Genomic DNA, 20,072 nt, shown 5'->3' on the forward strand with positions numbered 1-20,072 from the left:
CCAGCTGCTACTACGGGAGCCACTTTGAAGTTTACCTTGGGAGTCCCGCTCTTTCTTCATCTGATCCATCACATTGGCAAGTGGGGTTCATTGTTGTCAGTGCTTCTGTCAGTACACAAGAGACACTTCATCAAGATGATTGTGTGAACCTGGTAGAATGTGTTTATTTTTATGTAATTTGCAACTCAGTCTTAGCTAAAGATGCTATATAACTACTCTTTGATTAAAAATTTAAAAGGCCATTTTCAAAAAAGTTCAGAGCTGTTTTAAGCAATAGTAAGTGGCCATGTGGAAATAAGTCCATCGTCTTCCAGAATTATTGGCACGACAAGAAGTTTAGTGTATTTGTTAAAATGTCTTATTATTTTATAGAAACTAGTTATATTCCTTGGATATGCACTTAATGAAGAGTTCTGTGTTATATGAACCTATCTTAATTACCTGTTTATGAAATATCTGAGCATAGTCATCATAGCCTTTTATATAAATGTGGAAAATGGGATTGCAGTAGGACCTGAATTTAAGTTATTTTTGTTACTATTTTGACCTTACAGTGATTTTTAGATGGGCCTCACATACGGAATATTAAAAAGAATTCTATTTGAGGCTCTTTCAAAAAGTGTCCTTTGGTAAAGAGGTCAGAATACTGCCAGGTGATTTCTAATTTTTGAATATTTGTTTCAGAAAGACTAAGGAAAGGGTACACAAGTGATATCCATACACTTAACGAATGTTTCTTGAAAATCACGGGCATGGACAACATGGTGATTGTGGGGAGGGTTGGGAGGTGCAAGAGGACATAAAGGGGTGAAAAACAAGAGAAAAATGTTCCCTGAGTAGCTGTGCTAAGTGTTGGAGAAGCAAAGAGACACAGGCCTGATTTTTAGGAGTGAGCCCGCTTGGTAGGTAAGTCTTAGATTAATCATTTATGTACAGATGACACAGATTCGTGAATGGTGGGAGGTTTTTCTTTACTATTTTGCTCTCAAGTGAAAGTGAAATAGCTAAAATATACAGTAATTCACCCTTATCCACAGTTTTGCTCTCCACCATTTCAGTTACCCATGGTCAACTGTGGTCCAAAAATACTGAATGGAAAATTCCAGAAATAAACAATTCATAAGTTTTAAATTGATGCCATTCAGAGTAGCATGATGAAATCTGCCCTCCACCAGGGATGTGAATCGTGCTTTGTCCATTGCACCCACTCAGTGCAGACCTCCCTGCCTGCTAGTCACTTAGTGGCTGTCTTGGTCATCAGGTCAGCTGGTTTAGGTATCTCACTGCTTGTGCTCAGGTAACCCTTATTTTACTTAACAGTGACCCCTAAAGTATAAGAGTAGTTATGCTGGCAACTCAGATATGCCAAAGAAAAGCTGTAAAGTGCTTTCTCTAAAAGAAAGAGTGAACATTCTGACTTAAAAAGGAAAGAAAAAAAATTGCTGAGGTTGCTAAGATCTACAGTAAGAAGGAATCGTCTATCTCAGAAATTGTGAAGGAAAAAGAAATTTGTACTAGTTCTGCTGTCACACCTCAAGCTGCAAAAGTTATGGCCACAGTGGCTAATAAGTTCTTAGTTAAGATGGAAAAGGCTTTAAATATGTGGGTGGAAGACATGAACAGAGAGTGTGTTCCCATGGACAGCAATGTGTTGTGCCAAAAAGTATTGAGCCTATACAAAGACTTCAGCAAGGGATCCCCTGAAACGAGTGACATCCAGCAAGTAAGGATGGTTACACAGATTTAGGAATAGGTTTGGCATGTTATTTCATGTCATCACAGGAAGAAAAAAGGTGAGTATAGTACAATAAGATTTTGAGAGACCACATTTACGTAACTTTTCTTGCAGTATATTTTTATAATTGTTCTATTATTAGTTATCATTAATCTCTTACTGTGCCTAATTTATAAATTAAAGTTTATCATATGTATGTGTAGGGAAAAAATAGTATATATAGAGTTCGGTGCTATCTGTGGTTTCAGGCATTCATTGGGGATCTTGAAATGTATCTCTCATGGATAAGGGGGGACTACTGTAGGTGGAGAGAGAGACAGTTAAGTCAGTGATCTGGCATTTCATGAAGAATAATCTAACTTTTATTTATAATGTTTGAACATATATTGTTCAGTACTTGGTCTGTCTCAACCCTACGTAGAAAGCATTCAAAAAATTCTAATCAAAGGTGAAAAGGGAGCGAGGAGAGAGGAAAATCCAATTTACCTATCTTTTTGTATACTTAGTATGGCTTTGTTTTCCTTCTCCATTGAGTCCAGTACATCTGGAGGTGTTCAGTTTTTATTCCAAATAGCCCCAGCTATTCTAGATATTGTTAATGAGTCAAGCTGTATCCAAAACTATAGTCTGATATTTGTTCACTTTTATCATATAAGGAAAAAACATTAACTTAGATGCCAATAACAGTAAACTCTGGCACTTTGTGACTTCAGTCCATTTGTAGCTTCTGGGCAATGACATTTTGACTGCAGTACAGTTCAGTCAATACTATCAATAAACTATTTTTTACTAAGATTATAATAGCCAATTCTGTGGCTGTTCTAGAGGAATAAGGTGTGATGCTATTCTAAAATATTTTATGACACTTTTCCCCTACATTTAGTCATGCCACTAGTCATTTTATTTTTTGTTAAGTTGCTTTTAAGTCGTTGGCAATGTTTCCTGGCAACCTTTTATGCACAATATTTGTAGAATTGTTGAGGTGGAAGGTGTTCTGTGTATGCAAACACAGAACTGGTTTTTACCATGTTCCATTTTACTCCATGGCCTCCACAAAGGTGTCATTTGTGTAAGACATTTTCCTTCAGGATGTTTCCTGCAGCTTTTGGCCATTTCCGACTTTAATGAAGCATTCAATTTTGGGTAAACTGCTTCACAGCTACATATTTGATTCTTTGGTGTCAATATTTATAGAAGTAAATGCTAGAATAAACATCTGTGCTTACTTATTTCTGAAGCCTTCATTCTGCTGAGCCTTTTGATTCTGGGTTTATTATAGAGAAGTGTAGTTAGTTATGTATTTCCCAGTCAACAACATGCTCACCATCGCTAGATTTAGGGGCACAATGTGAGGGAAAATACAGCTCGTAGGCTGGATTTCATTTACTAGGTTCTTTTACATTAAGCAAGTCAGTGGTACCTAGACATATTTCAGTACAGATTTCTGTTTATCATTTGCCTGGCAGTCATATCTTACTGAGGTTAAGCAGTTACTTTTTTCCTAGGCCTTTCCCCTTAATCTCCTCTACATTTAACCATGGAATTAACTACTTAACCCTATGCTATTATGCTATTATGAGCTAATCTATAGTTATTACCTAAGCAAAATGTTTATAGCTTTGACTTAAGTTTGTGTCTTACTATTGTTTATAAATTGTATGTTGTTAAATATTTGGATTTAGAATTCTACAAATTTTCAGTATAGATGGGAAGAGATGTGTACTTGACTGGGAGACTGTTGTGCTTTCTGTGTCAAATTAAGTCATTACTCTTTATTCAAATAGAGATAAGCTGATAATTTTTTTCAGATTCTTGTTCAGCATCAGGAAACTGGTTGTCATACAGACTTCTTAAGCTCTCATTTTACAGAATATAAATTAATTGTCTTTTTGGAGTAGTGATAAGACCTTTATTCCATAATGTTAATAGTCATAAGCATTTCTTTCTTGGCCTTGAAAATTATTTTAGGACTCTTTGTTCTTTATTGACATGTCCAGTAGATGATGGGATGATGTTGAAAGAACCTGGTTATTTTTGTCCCTTTAAAAGGGAGGCCCTTTTAAATTTGGTCCCTTGTAAGGTGAAGGTCCTCTTCAAGGCTTCTTTCCGTCTAGTCTTGTCGACATAACTCTCTCTGTAAGCCCCTCAAGTCCATTGTCCTACCATTTCCATGGTCAGATCCCCCTGTCCTCATTAAAGGAATTATTCTTCCTTGATCCCTTCCTGGTCCTTGTTGCAAGCTTCCACAGGATGCACTTTGAAACTTTGCTTCATGAGTGCCGGCTCTAGCAGGAGGGGTTGGGCAAAAATCCTACTGATGGAGTGATTATGGATGCTCCATTTCAGTTAGTTTCTCCTTTAAATTAGGCAGGAACTGATTCTTTACTTGGTTATCTGGGAAGAAAGTATACCTCTCTAAGGCTAGGATTAATTTTTCTGAGTCAACACAATCAAAGTATCAGAAGGATATTAAAATTTAAAAAATAAATATATGTCTGGGTCTAGAAGGAATTTAATAATCCACATTTAGTTATCAGATATTCTGGAAATTCAGTCTTAAATTCACACGTGCTCAGAGAATAGCTATGAATTTCCTATTCTTCTCTGGTCATTTTTCAAGTAGCGATGGAAGACTTGGAGATACTGAGCTGCTGTCTTCTCCTTTCAAAGTTATTACCTGCATGGCTCACATCTCCCAGAAGTCCTTTCCAAACTGCTGGTTGTATGATGCTTATTCTCTGGTAGGACTTATTCTCAGGAAGGATTTAGGAGCAGTATTCCTTGAGTTCTGCATACTTTATGCATCAAGAACTCAAATATCGTTTTTATCAATGGCTCTTATACTTGAAGGTCACTTTAGCTTTATTCAGATGTGTGTGATGTAGGCTGTGCTAGATCATTTTCCCCAGATACATGTATGTTCTTTTGAATATGCAGTTTCAGATTATCTTTTTATTATAGTTTTTACTATTTTTGTTTTTTATTACTTTGATCTTCAGGGATTCCTATTAAACATATGTTGGAGTGTCTTGCTTATGTTACATGTTAATAATTTTATTTTGAAATCTTTTTTTCCCCATCGCCCTTTATCTCCTCATACCTTCTTCCACATCCACTGACCCCACTGAAATCTTTTTATTTCTTTATTTTTTTAATTATAAAATTTGTATTATGTTCCATTTTTTATTTTTGTTAAGGCATTACCTGTTGTGTTTCTTGTACTTTAGTCTTCATTCCTGAAATAAACTTTTCTTTTATTTCCGTATGTTTCCTGAGCTTTGACACCTCTCTTTTCATATCTACCTTGCCCTCAAACACATCATTTCTGAGTTTTTCTAATTCTGAGGCTTTTCATCACTTCTGTCATTTAAAACAGATTCCTAGCTTGTTTTGAATTGTGAGGTTACAGTTTTTCATATTATATAGACATGGCTTTCTGGTGTGCTTTTGTTATCCATAGGGACATCATTTATTCCTTTTGCCCTTTTATGATATAATTATATGGGATTAATTTGCTATTCTTTCCTGTTATTTTTTAAGTGAAATGAATTTTACTTTTAGGAGGGAGGGAGCATTCAGAATACCTTTTCTAGCTTCAGAGCTCCAGTCCTTCTACTTCTGTTGTTTTTGTAAAATGACGTTTTTAAAAATAACTCTTGCTTCTGTGATCAACCTCCTTGACACTCTTCCCCAACTTTATCTCAACAATCTCTTTTCTTTGCTTTTATTGTCGTTATTCTCTTTAGTTTGGATTCAACTCCCAGTAATTTCTTCTCAGTGTTGGACTGTGTACTGGAAGCAGCTTTTGTTTGTGAGACTTGAGACTAGCCATATTGTTTTGGTACTTCAGACTTTATTCAGTTGGTGGCCTCTTGCACTCACTTGAAAGTTGGATCCTGTTGAACCCTCTACCAGTTGTGGCTACTGTTCTTAGAACCACCCTTTACATTTACCCCTTAGTGATTGGTGTTCTTTTTCCTTGGGACCATCAGAAGCCCAAGGGCTTTCCTTCTGCTGCCGCTCACTAATTTTTGATGCTTTGTCCCTGCTTGCTTTTATTTGAAGTTTTTGTGGGGCTACTTTGTGACATTGCTCTGTTGTAGATACTGTTCTTGAGTCTTTGGGTTGGCTATCCTCATTGCTCTGTCTGTTGTTATGGGGAGATGTAAAATCTTTTCTGTTACCATCTTTCCCACTTTTAGAATATTTTAACAAAACTTTTATATACAGAACTATCCTGAGTGCTACTGCGTATATTAGAAACTTGCTATGATGCTAAAATAAAAACTAAGATAAGTTAGTATTGTGAAGTGAAACTGTTACTGGGGACAGATATAGAGGGCTATTTGTGTGTGTGCTTGTGAATTTCTGTATATGTGGACATATATCCCAAATAAAAGCAGCTTACAATTTTAGTGGTATCCTCTACTAGAAGAACGACTTATTGTCTATATCTTTCTTCCTTTAGCGAAATAAGCCAGTCAGAGAAAGACAAATATCACATGATCTCACTTATATGTGGAATCTAATGAACAAAATAAACTGACAAAATAGATCCAGAGACATGGAAGCATGAACAGACTGACAGATCTCAGAGGGAAGGGGGGAAGAAATTAACCAAAGAACTTCTACGCATAACCCATGGACACAGACAATAGTGGGGTAAAGGCCTGGGGAGGGGCTGGAAGCAGGGTAGAGGGTGTCAACGGGGGCAAAAGGGACATTTGTAATACTTTCAGCAATAAAGATATATATATATATATATATCTTTGTTGTTTTTTAATTTAAAATTTTAATTTCTAAAAGATGTAGTTCACTTGCTTAAAATGGAAGGTCTGTTGGACGCTAAGAATGAGCTTCCAGTTTACTCTATCAACTCTGCTGTCATCATTCATCTTCCTCAGGAATTTGTTCTTTAGCCCATGATGAAAGACAGGGCAACAGGCCAGTATGGTAGTTATATATGTGGATATGGAGAGAATATAGGTTCCAAGTAAAGATTTGAAAGTGACCAGCATATACTGTAATTAAAACCCTGAGCTTGCATGTAACCATCTGGGCTATGTGTAAGTGACCAGAAGAGTAGGCCTGATGCACCCGAGAGTCATCTTGTCTTGACCAGTTTTCCACCTGTGCTCAGGAACCCTTCTCTTGTCTTTCAAGAACCTTCAAATTGGCTTCTCCCTCCTCCTCACTATATCTTCAACATCTCTGCTCTTAATGAGATTTTCCGATCTCGATGCTCCTTCAGGTCCCTGGTTGTAGGGCTTCTGTTCAGCCAGATCTCAGGAGGCTCTGAGTGATGGTGGTTCTGTATTTTAGTTGTAATTTTGATGTGATTGTGGGAGGCGGGGGGTGCAGCTGTTACCTACGCCACCATCTTGTTTCCTCCTATATTTTTTTAAAATAGGTAAACTTTGAGGGAAAATGCCTTGTTATAATCACAGTTCTGGGAAAATTATTCCCTACTTTAAAACTCAAGGAATTTTGCCCTGGCTGGTGTGGCTCAGGTGGTTGGAGTGTCCTCCCATGCACCAAAGGGTCGTGGGTTGGTGTCTGGTCAGGGCACATACCCAGGTGGCAGGTTCAATCTCCAGTGGGGCGCATATGGGAGGCAACCTGGGTGTTTCTTTCTCACATCCATGCTTCCCTCCCCCTCCCCTTCCTCTCTACAGGCAATGAAAACGTCCTCAGGTGAGGATTAATAAAAACAATCAAGGACTTTCATCAATAATATTGATTGTCGTTCTGTGGTCAAGATACTGCCTATTCTGTAGCCTTTTCTGTTTGTTTTTCTTTTTTAAATTGGGATATAATAGTGAATCAGTCTCATTTGGGTAAAAATATTTTCCAAGCTCTGCCAGCTATGAAACAAAATTTTGTGAAATATTCAGTCTTCTGATTAAGGAATATTTCCTTTCTTTTCACTTATAATACTGCTTTCCTTTTTTGATCCTCTTGTTTTGGTTGTTTTATAGTTGCTAATACTTTGTGATTACTTCTTGAACATTGAGCCCTTTAGTACTAATGGATTTTACATGTTTGGAATCTCTATAAATTGAATTAATTGGAAGTTCATAAAGCTTATGGAACCTTCTACTAATTACAGCTTTGCTAGGGTTCCTTAAAGGACTACTATTTTGCAGCCAGAAGAAAATGAACTTAAAAATCTGCCATATATGTAATTTTTATGTAGATGTATTTCAAATGTCAGAGCACCATTTTAATTTGCTGTGTATTACAGTGCTTGTCACCAGGCTTCATGGCCATTTTAGTGAAGTTTGCTTTACAATCTTCATCCAAAAATATACTCTCTTGGGTTTTCTTTGAAAATAGGCTGAAGGCCTTCCTCCAAATGTCTTATTTCAACTTATGTGTCATTTGACACAGATTTAATTGAGTGAGCTGTAACCTAAAGAATCTTTCCTAAATGCCTGCTTGACTACATTTTTTTAATTGTTTTTCTTAACAAACCTCAAGTTACAGGCTGTGTCAGGCCTCATTTGGTCAAAAGCATGTTTGTTTCTCTTGTCAGCTTCTTGATTGGTTCCTTTCCAGATTTCTGTAGGGCAGCCATATGGTCATTTCTGCATGTTTTCTAGATTGCTCCTATGGCAAGATTCCAGGTCTGGTTGATTAGTGTTTCACAATCTTACTCACACTGAGATGGCTTTAGTTTTTGCCCTTTAGTTTTATTTTAGATAGCGTATTCACATCTAGTGTCCTTCCTGTCTCTTATCTGAAGTTCATTTGATTTTGATGGTTTTATTTTATGTGGTCCATGTATTTTGGCTAACTTTTCATCTTCTTATATGTCAAGGAAGAAAGGCCCATAAAGGCCGTTGGTGAAGTGCCTTGACTGTGCTAATTTTGGAAAGCTGAATCTAGTAATAATTCTACTAGATGATCAATATTAATGTACATTAGACTGGTTAAGATGTGTACCAGTTTCCTTTCTACATTTTTTTATTCTTAGTTGTACAGTTCTTAAATTTTTTTTGAAATTTAGTTTGGTAGTGATGTTAAAACAAAAATTATTCATGAAATTTGTTAAAAAGGGGTAAAGTAGACTTTATGCAGGGGAACTATCATGATAGGGACCATTACAGTAGAGTTTTGCCATCGGGAAGAGGGTTTGGGCTCAAACTCTAAATACAACATAGAAAGGTGGGAAATTACTGTTATAGCCAAGGAGCAGAGGGGAGTGGGGGGCGTTCAGTGGATGGAAAATTACTAAGAGGAAAGAAACTGGGATAAGGGGGGATTTGGGGTAGACATCCCTAACAGGATTGTTGCCGAAGGCAGGCCGGGGTGATCAGACATCACATGGGGGATAATGGAGGGTAAAGAACCTGATCAGATATCAAGGATGATCAGATATTGAGGGTGGGGGATTCTGGTTAAACAGATGTAGTAAGATTCTTGCTAAAATTGAACAACGCAGAGACAAACAGGGACACTTAAAAGTTAGGGCCTAGTTGAGTTCAGGGGAACCTAACTAAAGTTTGATCAAGGAGAGACTCTTTGTCAGTGATACCATAGCTTGCAAGGAAGTAGCCCTCATTACAGAAATATTGAGGCAAATCTCTATTATTAAGAAAATAGAACTTTAGCAAGTTTATATTTGACCTCAGCGAATCCATAGCAGGAAAATTCCCAGTTGTTTATGTCTCTTCTTGATCTGTAGTAGATTGGGAACTGTATCATTTCAGAATATTTTGAAGTCGAAGAAAAGCAACTTTAAGTCTTACATTTACTCAGTCTCTGCTCAATGATTCATTTTTTTTTTTTTTTTTATGATGAAGGTTAAAATTACAATGTGAATGAGTTGAGTTAGATACCATGAGTAACTCATTGGTTTTCTGTTAAAGATAAGGTTAATAAACTAGCTATAGCATATAATATTTTCAGACTGAGGCTTAAATTTTTAAATGAAGTTAATTATTGAAATCTAAATTTTTACTTGGTTCCTATATTTGGTTTAATTTTGCTCTGGAACTTTTCATTTTATAAAGGAACCTACTTAATATGTTTTTAAGACATATCTTTCAAGAAGTAGATTTTATTTTAGTTATCTTTTATTTGCATGCAAAATGCCCTGTTTGGGTGGGAGGGCCTCTTTCCAAAAGCAGCTGTATTGAACTTTGCCTTTGTTTTTCCCGTGTCCCTAAGCATTCTGCCTAGAGTGCTCTGTACTTATATGTGAAGGTTCTTACTGTCCTGGCTGGCATTGAGTTTAGAACTGGACCTTTTGAAGGAGATGACTGGATGTTTAAATTTATTATGAGATCCTAGAAGTTTAGCAACTAGTGCAGATTTCAAAGAACTGGCTGACTTTTTTGCAGTAGGATTTTCTTGGGTGTATAGTCAAACTTTCAGTGCCGCTAGTGTAGGTTATTTTCAAAAAGGGTTTTGTTTTTGAGCACCTACAATTCTAGAGGATCTAATTCCAATCCTTCAGACATAGGTTCTTAAGCTTTTAGTAGTAGCATTAGTCACCTGAGATGCTTGTTAAAAATTTCATTTTCTTGGTCTCACTACCAGAGAGTTAACAAATGTCTCACGCTTTGAGAAACATTGCTTTTAGACCTCAGTGGTTCCCAAACCTGGCGATGCATCTGAATTAATCTAGTTAGGTTTAAAAAATTTGTTGCTACCTGGTTCCACCCTATAACTACTTAATTACACTCTCTGGGAATGTGGCCCATTAACTTGCATTTTTAACAAGGTGCCTGGTGATCCTTATACAGAAAAGCACATCTCAGGATCCCATCCTTGAGATCTATTGCTTAGTCCACCTATGAGTTGCCTGAGGGCCTTGTTCCCTTATGTTCTAGGATCTCCTAAGATCTAATTTCTCGCTGAAATATTAGAAAGCTGTTTCTATTACTTCTCAGAAATGCCCAGATGTTAGCATTGTAGTGCCTAAAAAGCATTGCCAACTTTTTTTTTTTTAGCATTTTTCTAAATCAGTACTAAGTAAGACACACACACACACATATGTAAGTATGTTTGCATTATGGATCTTAATGGCTGTTTTCATTCTGGAGGTTAACAAAGTTAGGTTGATAAATATGATTTTGCCATGTTAACTGTTAAAGGATAAGAAGATTTTACACACTTAAATTCAAGACAAAATATCGTTACCGGTGTGCTTTCTGATATGTTGGCTAGCATTGTTAATGCGATGTTTTTATATTCAAACTAGTTAGTTAATATGAGTTCTGTGTAATAATAAAGTATTATTATTACAGTTATCTTAAGCATTTTACTGAATTGTGTAGCTTGTGGATTCTTTACAATCATAATCAGTGGTGGATTTTGAATAAAGTAAGCAGTTCATTCTTGGTGGTGTTACTTGTGACGGCTAAGTTTCATGAAGTTACCTTAAATAATAGTTGAAGGAGTAATAGCTCTTTTTCCAAAAGGTTTAAATAAATTGTCATTTAAATGCTTTCTTTAAGTTTAGATGTGCCTTGCTTATGTAATCAATGTTAATGGAAAGATTTGGCTACTAATCATTAATTGAGAACTAAACGTAGACAACTGGCCATTTTTATTTGTTTTTTCAGACTAAATTAGCTGTTTTATCCTTACGAATGTAGGATGAAAAAATTGGAGTGTGTTAAAGTCCAAGAAAAGAATGTGATCATTTGTTTAGTTATGTGTGCTGGTTTACATTCTGTATGGATACATTGTGGCACTCAAAAATACTGCGTCTGTCTTTACCAGTTGGTAAGGTTGGTTTGGAAGGTGTGTTGGCTTGTTTCATATTGCTCTGTAGCTAAACTTGTTAAAGTTCTCAACATTCAATAACTGTTTTTTTATTGCAGAAATTTTATTTAACTTTGTTTATTTTCCACTACAGATTGGCTTCTTAAAGACATCAGATTTCCAAACTTACCAACTAGTCATCTTCAATCATTGCCACTAAAGTAAAATGGCTGTTGGGAACAAATTAATTTAACATCATATTTACAGGATTCTGGCAGTTAGATATTAAGCATTCACTGCCTGTTTAAAACGAGGCCTGGTATGACATTCAGATTCAGACTTAACTAATACAGCTTCTTGTTTTTAAACCTATTTTACTATTATTACTTTAAAGTTGCATTTCCAATTGGCTGTTAGAGAGCAAGAATTATTTTGTATAGTCCCCAGTAGGTACCCCAGAGGAGCCCCAGGCCTACCAACTGCTGCTGCCATGTGGCTTTCTATTCAGGGAAGGGAAGGGGGAGGGAAAGCACGACCTGCAGATGAATGTAATGTGGAAGCCTTTTTACACACTGCTGCTATGAACAGTCATTTTCTGGTCCTAATAATGATGATAGTACTAGAAATAGATGTGATTTTTTTTTTTAATGTCATTTTTTATTGCTGAATTTAGCTATTCTGGATTTTACTCTCATTTGGCTAAGAGATGTTAGCAACAGAACTGCTAAGTGGCATGATAAGACTCTTACTCCACTTTAAAAGTTTCCCTTGGTGTGGAGACCATCCTTCTTGTTATCTGCTGCCTAATTTATTTGTCTCGTTTGCTTTCCTGTTCTTTATTGGTGTGCATGTGCCATATATACTGCCTTATATTATAGTTTAATTATACATATATCATCCCCAACCAGAATGTAAACTCCTTGAGGGGAGTCTAAGACTTATTTTGTAATTCCCTTTAGGACATGGAACAGTGCTTTGCACATAGTAGACATTCAGCAAGTTTTATTTAGTAGTAATGTTTACTAGGTTTCGCCACTTGTGAAGGTACTATTTTCCTGATGCCTGGTTAGCTTGAGTAATGACAATAAGTATTTATTTTATTGATTTTCTTTCATGCTTTCCATATATAATCAAATATTTATTTTAGCAATTTTATTTATTCAAACTTATCAATTAATCCAAAGATTGCTTGGCTATACTAATATATGTTTCTAGTTAATAAGGTATCCTCTTTTTTGATCTACTTGAATTGAGGTTATTATATAATAATTAGTAGAAAAATACTGTGATCACTCAATTCAAAACTACATATTCTGATCACTGTAATTATGAAATTAAAAATGTGTTGAATGTATAAATAATGTAAATTTGGTTGATTTTCCTTATTGCACTAAATTGTAAAACCTGAATTGGTAGGTGATAATATCACAAATTATATAAACAAAAACTTGGGAGAATCGAGGCTTTGGTGTTGAGGCAGTTTAAAACTAACTCATTGCCACAATAGTTATCTTGTTGACACAGAATCAAAAATGAGAGAATAGGCATGCCCGGAAAATTATAATAGAAATAAAGCAAAGAGGTCATTAATGTTTAACTCGACAGAGTTTAAAAGTAAAAAGTAATGAATGGGACAGATTAAAATGGTGACACATAAGCCATAACGATGATGTCATAAATTAATATGAACCAAATTACACAGAACTAAAATATAAATGATAAAGTTTGCAAGAAATAAAGGAAATTGTTAGACCTCAATTATAGTTTAGAAATTTAGAGTACTTCTCTAAATCTGTGTTTCAGATTAAGCTGATAATGATATTATTCCTAAATTCTGTATTTTTATTTTAGTTGATGTACAAGACAAAGAACTGTATGTTCTGAAAACAGAAAGCATATCTTCTCTATGACTCATGAAATGTTTATAAAAGTTTACCATGTTTACAAAGAAAATTGCAGGTAATTCCAAAGTGTAGAAATAGGTCATCCTAGATTCTCTGCCTGTGGTGAAATAAAATTGGAGCTAATTAATAAAGATAGGGAGGAAACTTGGTAATTTTCAGATCCTTTCTACCACTCTTGGGTCAAAGAAGTCAAAACTGCAGTTGTAAGACATATAAAAAGGTGATAACATCAGAGTACACTGCATTTTCTTTTGTCTTCTGGTTTTAGGAAGATAAAGGACAGCATTCAGTAACAAATGTTTCTTGACCCTCTGTAATGTGCAAGACATTTTGTTTGATGTGAGATATAACTGAATAAGACTGCGAGCCTTGGAGTTTGTAATCCACTGGATTTTATTATAGAATGTACATTAGAGTAAGTTGTGTGGGATGTATATATGAAAAATCCTCTATAGTTTAGTTCAGTATGATCATTTTAATTTTCAACAGACATACCTATGGTACCCATATGGAGAGGAAAAGTAGATTGTTACAGTGTTTGGACTGAACTGTGTAGAATGTCTGGACATCTTGATTCCTTTTTACCTCTCTCAGCTGTTAGCAGTTGTATTTCATTGGATAATTCAGTTTTATCCCTCTGGGCTTCAAATTATTCATTCATAAATGAGGAAGATGAACTAAAGTGTAGTTTTATTATACATGTTTGTTTATTTTTTTGTAGCTGTGAATAAATGTATTAAATAAGTATTAAGCATCGACTACTTTTTAGTTCATAAGGGTAAATTTATGCTCTTGTGAGGGAGAAAGATAAACTTACGGTTCTGTTCAAGCAGAGGAGGGTGCATATATCTTAAATAAGAGTTTGGCAAGTGAACAGGGAAGGAGAGAGTTCTAGGCTCAGGAAATAATAGAATGTATAGACAGAGAAGGGAGTGTTTTACATTTGGGAAACTGCAGTTAGATTGTGTGGCACTTAGTAGTTAGCATGAGTGTGTGGAGGAGTAGCAGGACATTAAATATTGAGATACATGGAAGCCAATTTGTGAAAAATACAGGCTTTAAGTTAAAGAATGAATAACCATGGAATTGGTTTTTAGCACTGGAAGAAAGTAGCACTATATAAGGTTGAGTTGAGATGGATGCAAGATAGCAGTTAGGAAAGTGGCAATCCAGGTGAGACATGATGGAATCTTACAAAGTAATGGCAGTGGAGATGATGTGGAGATTGTAAAATAGGTTCTAAAATGGATGGGCTTTGTAGGGTCTGTGACAGCCCTGCAAGTGGATGTAAGATTTAATATGTGACTGTATTTGTCTTTGGAGAGGGTCTGTAAATTTCATCAGATCATATAAAGGGGCTATTAGGATAAACATATAAGGAAAACTGATAGGATGACATTCCACAAACTATGCAGTTTAAATAATTTTAAATTTTACTTTATTCATTAGTGACTAATCTATTTTCTTTTTCACTTTTTATAGTGGACAGGCCAAAATCTCAGCAAGTTCGAACCTCTAGTACAATAAGGCGAACCTCTTCTTTGGATACGATAACAGGACCTTATCTCACAGGACAGTGGCCAAGGGATCCTCATGTTCATTACCCTTCATGTATGAAAGATAAAGCTACTCAGGTAAAATAAGCAAATCAAAATCTGTTTTACTACCCTGCAGTTATTGTTTTGATCACAGTAAAGAAAATGTAATTTAATCAAATATTTCCAAATTTGAAATATAATATATTCAACCAAAGAAGAAAGCCATTTCATTTAATAAACTTTAGACTAATTGTTTTTTGTCATCTGGGTTTTTAAAGTTTTAACATTATGTAATATTTTAAATATATTACACAGGTTTTTTTAGACCTACAGTTTTAAGAATTGTATTCCAAGAGAAATTAATATAATGATTAGTAACTATATTATAAAATATAAGTAATTTTTGAACAAAACTTTGCACAGTCTTGGAAATTATTTATAAAGTATTAACAAGTGGCTAAGGAAATTTATGTTAAAGGTGTTTGGGGTGTGTTTTTCTGATTGAAGAATGACACGTTTAAATTTGAGAGAATTCAAAGGAATGAGAACATTTTGGGCTTTGTAGGTTAGGAGAATAGAAGGATTAGAGTTTCATGTCTGAAGAATGAGGGAAGAGAAGGGGGGGGGTTGGACATGATCTATGAGAATCTTCTCAATTTTTCTAATTTTCCCAGACAAGCTTGAAACCATGAAATTAGCTTCTTTATCATCCATCCTATCAATTCTGCCTTTGTGATATTTCATGCCACCCCAGTCTTTTGCTTTTCATTCTTAGTTTTGTGAGTAAAAGGATCAGTTTGATATGGTAGGCAGTGGGATTCTCAAGCAGAAATAACTAGCAGAATTTAGAGATGTGGGCCTGAACCCTTAGAGATGGAGATAATTCAAACCCGTTTTTTTGAAGGAGTTGGATTCAAAAGTGTCATGATGTGTAGGTGTAGAGTGTAAAGAAACCAGTTCAAAGACCGAGGACTTAGATTTTGGAAATGTACACAAGGGAAAGAGAGAAAACTAATGTACTCACCTGGAAGCAATAAGAAGAGGAGGGAGTTAACATTTACTGACTACATACCATGTGCTGTGTGTTTTATATCCTGTGTTTCATTTAATTCTCACAAGAACATTGTAAGACTACACAAATGGAGAAGCAGAAACTCGGGGGAGTCAAGTGACTTACTCAGAATCATAAAGCTAGAACGTGCTGGAACCAGGTTTCTGTAGAAGGTTAATTTGTCAACCAATGTGAGCTCCAATTTTATGCTGCTCTTAGGATAAGTGGAATAATGTGCGTACGTGTGCATATCACCTAGTAGAGTAACTGGCATGTACTTAAAAATAGTAGTTACTCGTTTTAGATGTTTTAAAAACCTACCTTTTATTGAATATGCTTATGCTGACACTGTCCAGAAACATTATCTTACTAATTTTTCACAAAACATCTGAGAAAGAAGAGAAGCCAGAGAAAGAGCAAAAGCTAAGAGAAGAAAGGAAATAGTCTAGCCTTAGAGGCCGAAGGAAGCTGTTCTAAGAAAGGAAACATTTTTAACAGTATCAAGTGCTTTTCTAAAGAGAGGTCATGGAGAAGAAGGACTGGACTTTGGGATTAGGGGCACATTGTCTTGGAGAGTATAGTGGCAGAGGGGGACACTTGGACATTTGGGAGTTAAGAGAGTGGCACAGAGATAGAATGAAAGGGCGCTGGGTATGTTTAAACGTGGGTTTCTCTGTGTGATGGGGTTAATGTAACAGAACTCATGGTGATATTATATGGCTAAATGTATTTGAAAGTGAATATGGCAATTCACATGTGAGGTTTCTATAAATTGAAGTTAGATGTGGACAGGCCCATTTGTAACATTTGCAGAGTCTGGAGCAAATACAAATGAGTACCCACATACCATATATGTATAAATTAAACTAACCGTTACATAAAATATATTTATCCTTCTAATCTGACAAATGAAATTTCATATGGATCTTGAAATTCAGGTTTGAGCTAAGAATTCCTAGATTCCTTAGAGTTACATGCCAGAATGTGTGTACATGGGCCGAGCCCCACTCCACCTTCTGAGCCTAAAACCCATATCTCATTTTACCCCTCACACCATTCTGTACCCTGAGGGGTGGCTTTACATGCATGTTTGAACCCCTCCACCCCGTCCTCACATTCATTTTTATCCACACTCTCTCAGGAAGTGAGGTCAGGGAATAGGTCCTTGCAGACCTTGGAAGCCAGGCTTGCTGCTATTTGGACAAGGAATTCCTGGGTCTGGATTTCCCAGAGCATAGGCTGTGTCAGAGGTGTGTGTTCATGGTGCACATATTTCCTTTGTCCCAAGGCCTCTTCACCCTGTGGGGAGGTGGGTAGCTTGGAGGGCCAGTGCTGTTCCCCCTGAAGCTTGAGGTCCAGGTAGGTGTTATCTTGCCTGGTTTTGCATATAAGCCATTTGAGAAATCTGACATTGAAAGGAAGATAAACTATAGACCTCATTTTACAGGTGAGATAATGAAGCTTAGAGAAGTTAAGTAATTTGTACATGTTTATATAGCTAATAAATAGGAAGAGATTTGAATGCAAATTTGGCTGATTGCAAAGCTTTTTCTTTTTCTCCAGTTCCCCACTGCCTCTCACATTAACCACTGAAGTATAAAGCACTTAACCTCACGCTTGCCTACCAAGCATAAGAAATGGTTTTGGCCCCAAGTATTTATTAGTTTAATTGAAGAGACAAGAGATGAACATGAGATGTTTTTTATTACATTCATTTCTCCTGGATTCACTCTTGAACTCTTGGGGAGGGAAGTAGAAGGTTTTGTTTATTTAGTGGGAATTAGAGGGCAGGTGGTACAGTCCACTCGCCTCAGATATTATTAAATACTGGGCTCTCTTCGTATTTTCTTCCTGTCGCATTTCCATACTTCAACTACCTTAATTATTAAAGGTTAGAAAGAAAATTCTTTATGTTTAATATATTTACACTTTGGACCTTTTATAAAGAAGTAGCATAGTGTTGTGAAAAAGACTGGACTTTGGAGGCAGATCCTGTGTTCAAACCAAGGCCCAATGTGAGGGAACTTTCTGGGATGATGGAAGTGTATATCTTGATAGAGTCTTTGGTTACATGGATGAATGCATTTATCAGAACTTAGACCTAAGTATATACTTGTGCATTTTATTATATAAATTAACTTTAAGAATATAGAACATGAATGTTGAACTCTCATAAGATGTTTAGGGGTGAAGTATATTGCTGTCTGCAACTAACTTTGAAATGAATAAAAAATAACTTCATTTGATGGATAGGTATGTGATAAAGGAAATATAGCAAGGAGTTGACTATAGAATATAAGTTTTTGGCTTTATGAGTACTCACAGAGCAGTTTTTTCAGCTGTTGTATGTGTTTGACTTTTTAAAAATAAAGCGTTGGGGGGGGAAGTCATGGCCCACTGAATCAACTGCTGTGTGGCCCAAACATCAGTTTCCTTTTCTATAAATTGAAGTTAAATGAGAAGGTAACATATACTCTTTGTAAAGTGGTCAGACAATAAAAATAGTACAGAGCAGTAATTAAAGTTATGTCCTCTGATTTCCCAGGTATAGTAGTGATGAGGGCAGTTAAATATTTGCATTCTCTCCTTGCTACATGGTAGGATTATATTTCTCTGCTTATTTGAAGTTAAGTGAGACTTGCTTTGGGATGCAGTTTTAAAGAGCCGGTGCACCAAAACCAGACCAGGACATCATAGCAAAAGAAAATTACAGGCCAATATTTCTCATGCACATAGATGCAAAAATCTCAACAAAATATTAGCAAACCAAATTCAACAATATATTGAAAAGATTATACACCATGATCAAATGGAATTTATTCCAGAGATGCAAGATTGGTTTAACATCCACAAATAAATCAACTTGGTACACCACATTAACAAAATGAAGGGTAAAAATTATATGATCATTTCCATATATGCCCAAAAAAACATTTGACTAAATTCAACTCCATTTATGATAAAAGCTCTCAGTAAAGAAAGTATAGAAGGAACATACCTCAATATAATAAAGGCCGTATATTACAGATTTACAGCTAACATTATACTCAGTGGTGAAAAGCTGAAAGGTTTTTCTTTAAGATCAGGAACAACACAAGGATGGCTACTCTTGCCACTTTATTCAACATAGTACTGGAAGTCTCAACCAGAGCAATTAGACAAGAAAAAGAAATAAAGGCATTCAGATGGATATGAGATACTACCTCACACCTAATAAATAGAATGGCTATTATCAAGGACAAGAAGTAAGTTTTGTGAGGATGTTGAGAAAAAGGAACCCTAGTGCACTGTTGGGAATGTAAATTGCTACAGCTACTATGGAAAACAGTATGGAGGTTCCTCAGAAATTTTAAAAAGAACTCTACAATATGATCTAGCAATTCCACTTCTGGGTATTTATCTGAAGAAAATGAAAACACTAACAAAGATATATGCACCCCAGTGTTCATTGCAGCATTATTTATAATAGCTAAGATATGGAAATAACCTAAGTGTCCATTGACAGATGAATAAAGAAAATGTCTCTCATATATATATATACACACACGCACACACACACACACACACACACACACACATATATATGTATGACACACATATATATATCAAACAATGGAATATTGTTCATTCATAAAAAGAATAAAATCCTGCTATTTGCAACAACATGATGCAGAGTGGAATAATTCAGACAAAGACAAATACCATATGATCTCACTTATATGTTTAATCTAAAACAAAACAGAGCAAACACACCAAGCTCATACACACAGAACAGAATGGTGGTTGCCAGAGATGGGGGGGAAGGGGTGGGTGAAATGGGTGAAAGGTGTCAAAAGGTGCAAACTTTCACTTATGACATATGTGAGTCTAAGGGATGTATAAGTACAGCATGGCAACTATAGTTAATAATACTATACTGCATATTTGAAAGTCATTAAGGGTACATCTTAAGTTTTCATCTCGAGAAAAAAAATTCTGACTATGTATGGTGACAGATGTTAACTAGACTTATTGTGCTGATCATTTCATAGTATATATAATATCAAATCATAATCTTATACACCTGTAATTGATATAATGTATTTCAGTTATACTGCAATTAAAAAAGAAAGCCAGTGTATTCACTCTGA

The 20,072-nt window shown here is 35.7% G+C and overlaps 1 protein-coding gene across 2 annotated transcripts in view; it reads left to right on the plus strand.

Annotated features, from left to right (window-relative positions):
* The window catches only part of GLCCI1 (glucocorticoid induced 1), a 79,857-nt gene that overhangs the window by 16,132 nt on the left and 43,653 nt on the right, over positions 1 to 20,072 (plus strand). For both annotated transcript variants that reach the window (XM_081147042.1, XM_081147043.1), the window contains exon 2: positions 14,836 to 14,987. In XM_081147042.1, the coding sequence (XP_081003168.1) occupies positions 14,836 to 14,987 (152 nt within the window). The remainder of the gene's footprint in view (positions 1 to 14,835; positions 14,988 to 20,072) is intronic.

Source organism: Miniopterus schreibersii (genome assembly GCF_964146895.1).
Source record: "Miniopterus schreibersii genome assembly, chromosome: 9".
NCBI lineage: Eukaryota > Metazoa > Chordata > Mammalia > Chiroptera > Miniopteridae > Miniopterus > Miniopterus schreibersii.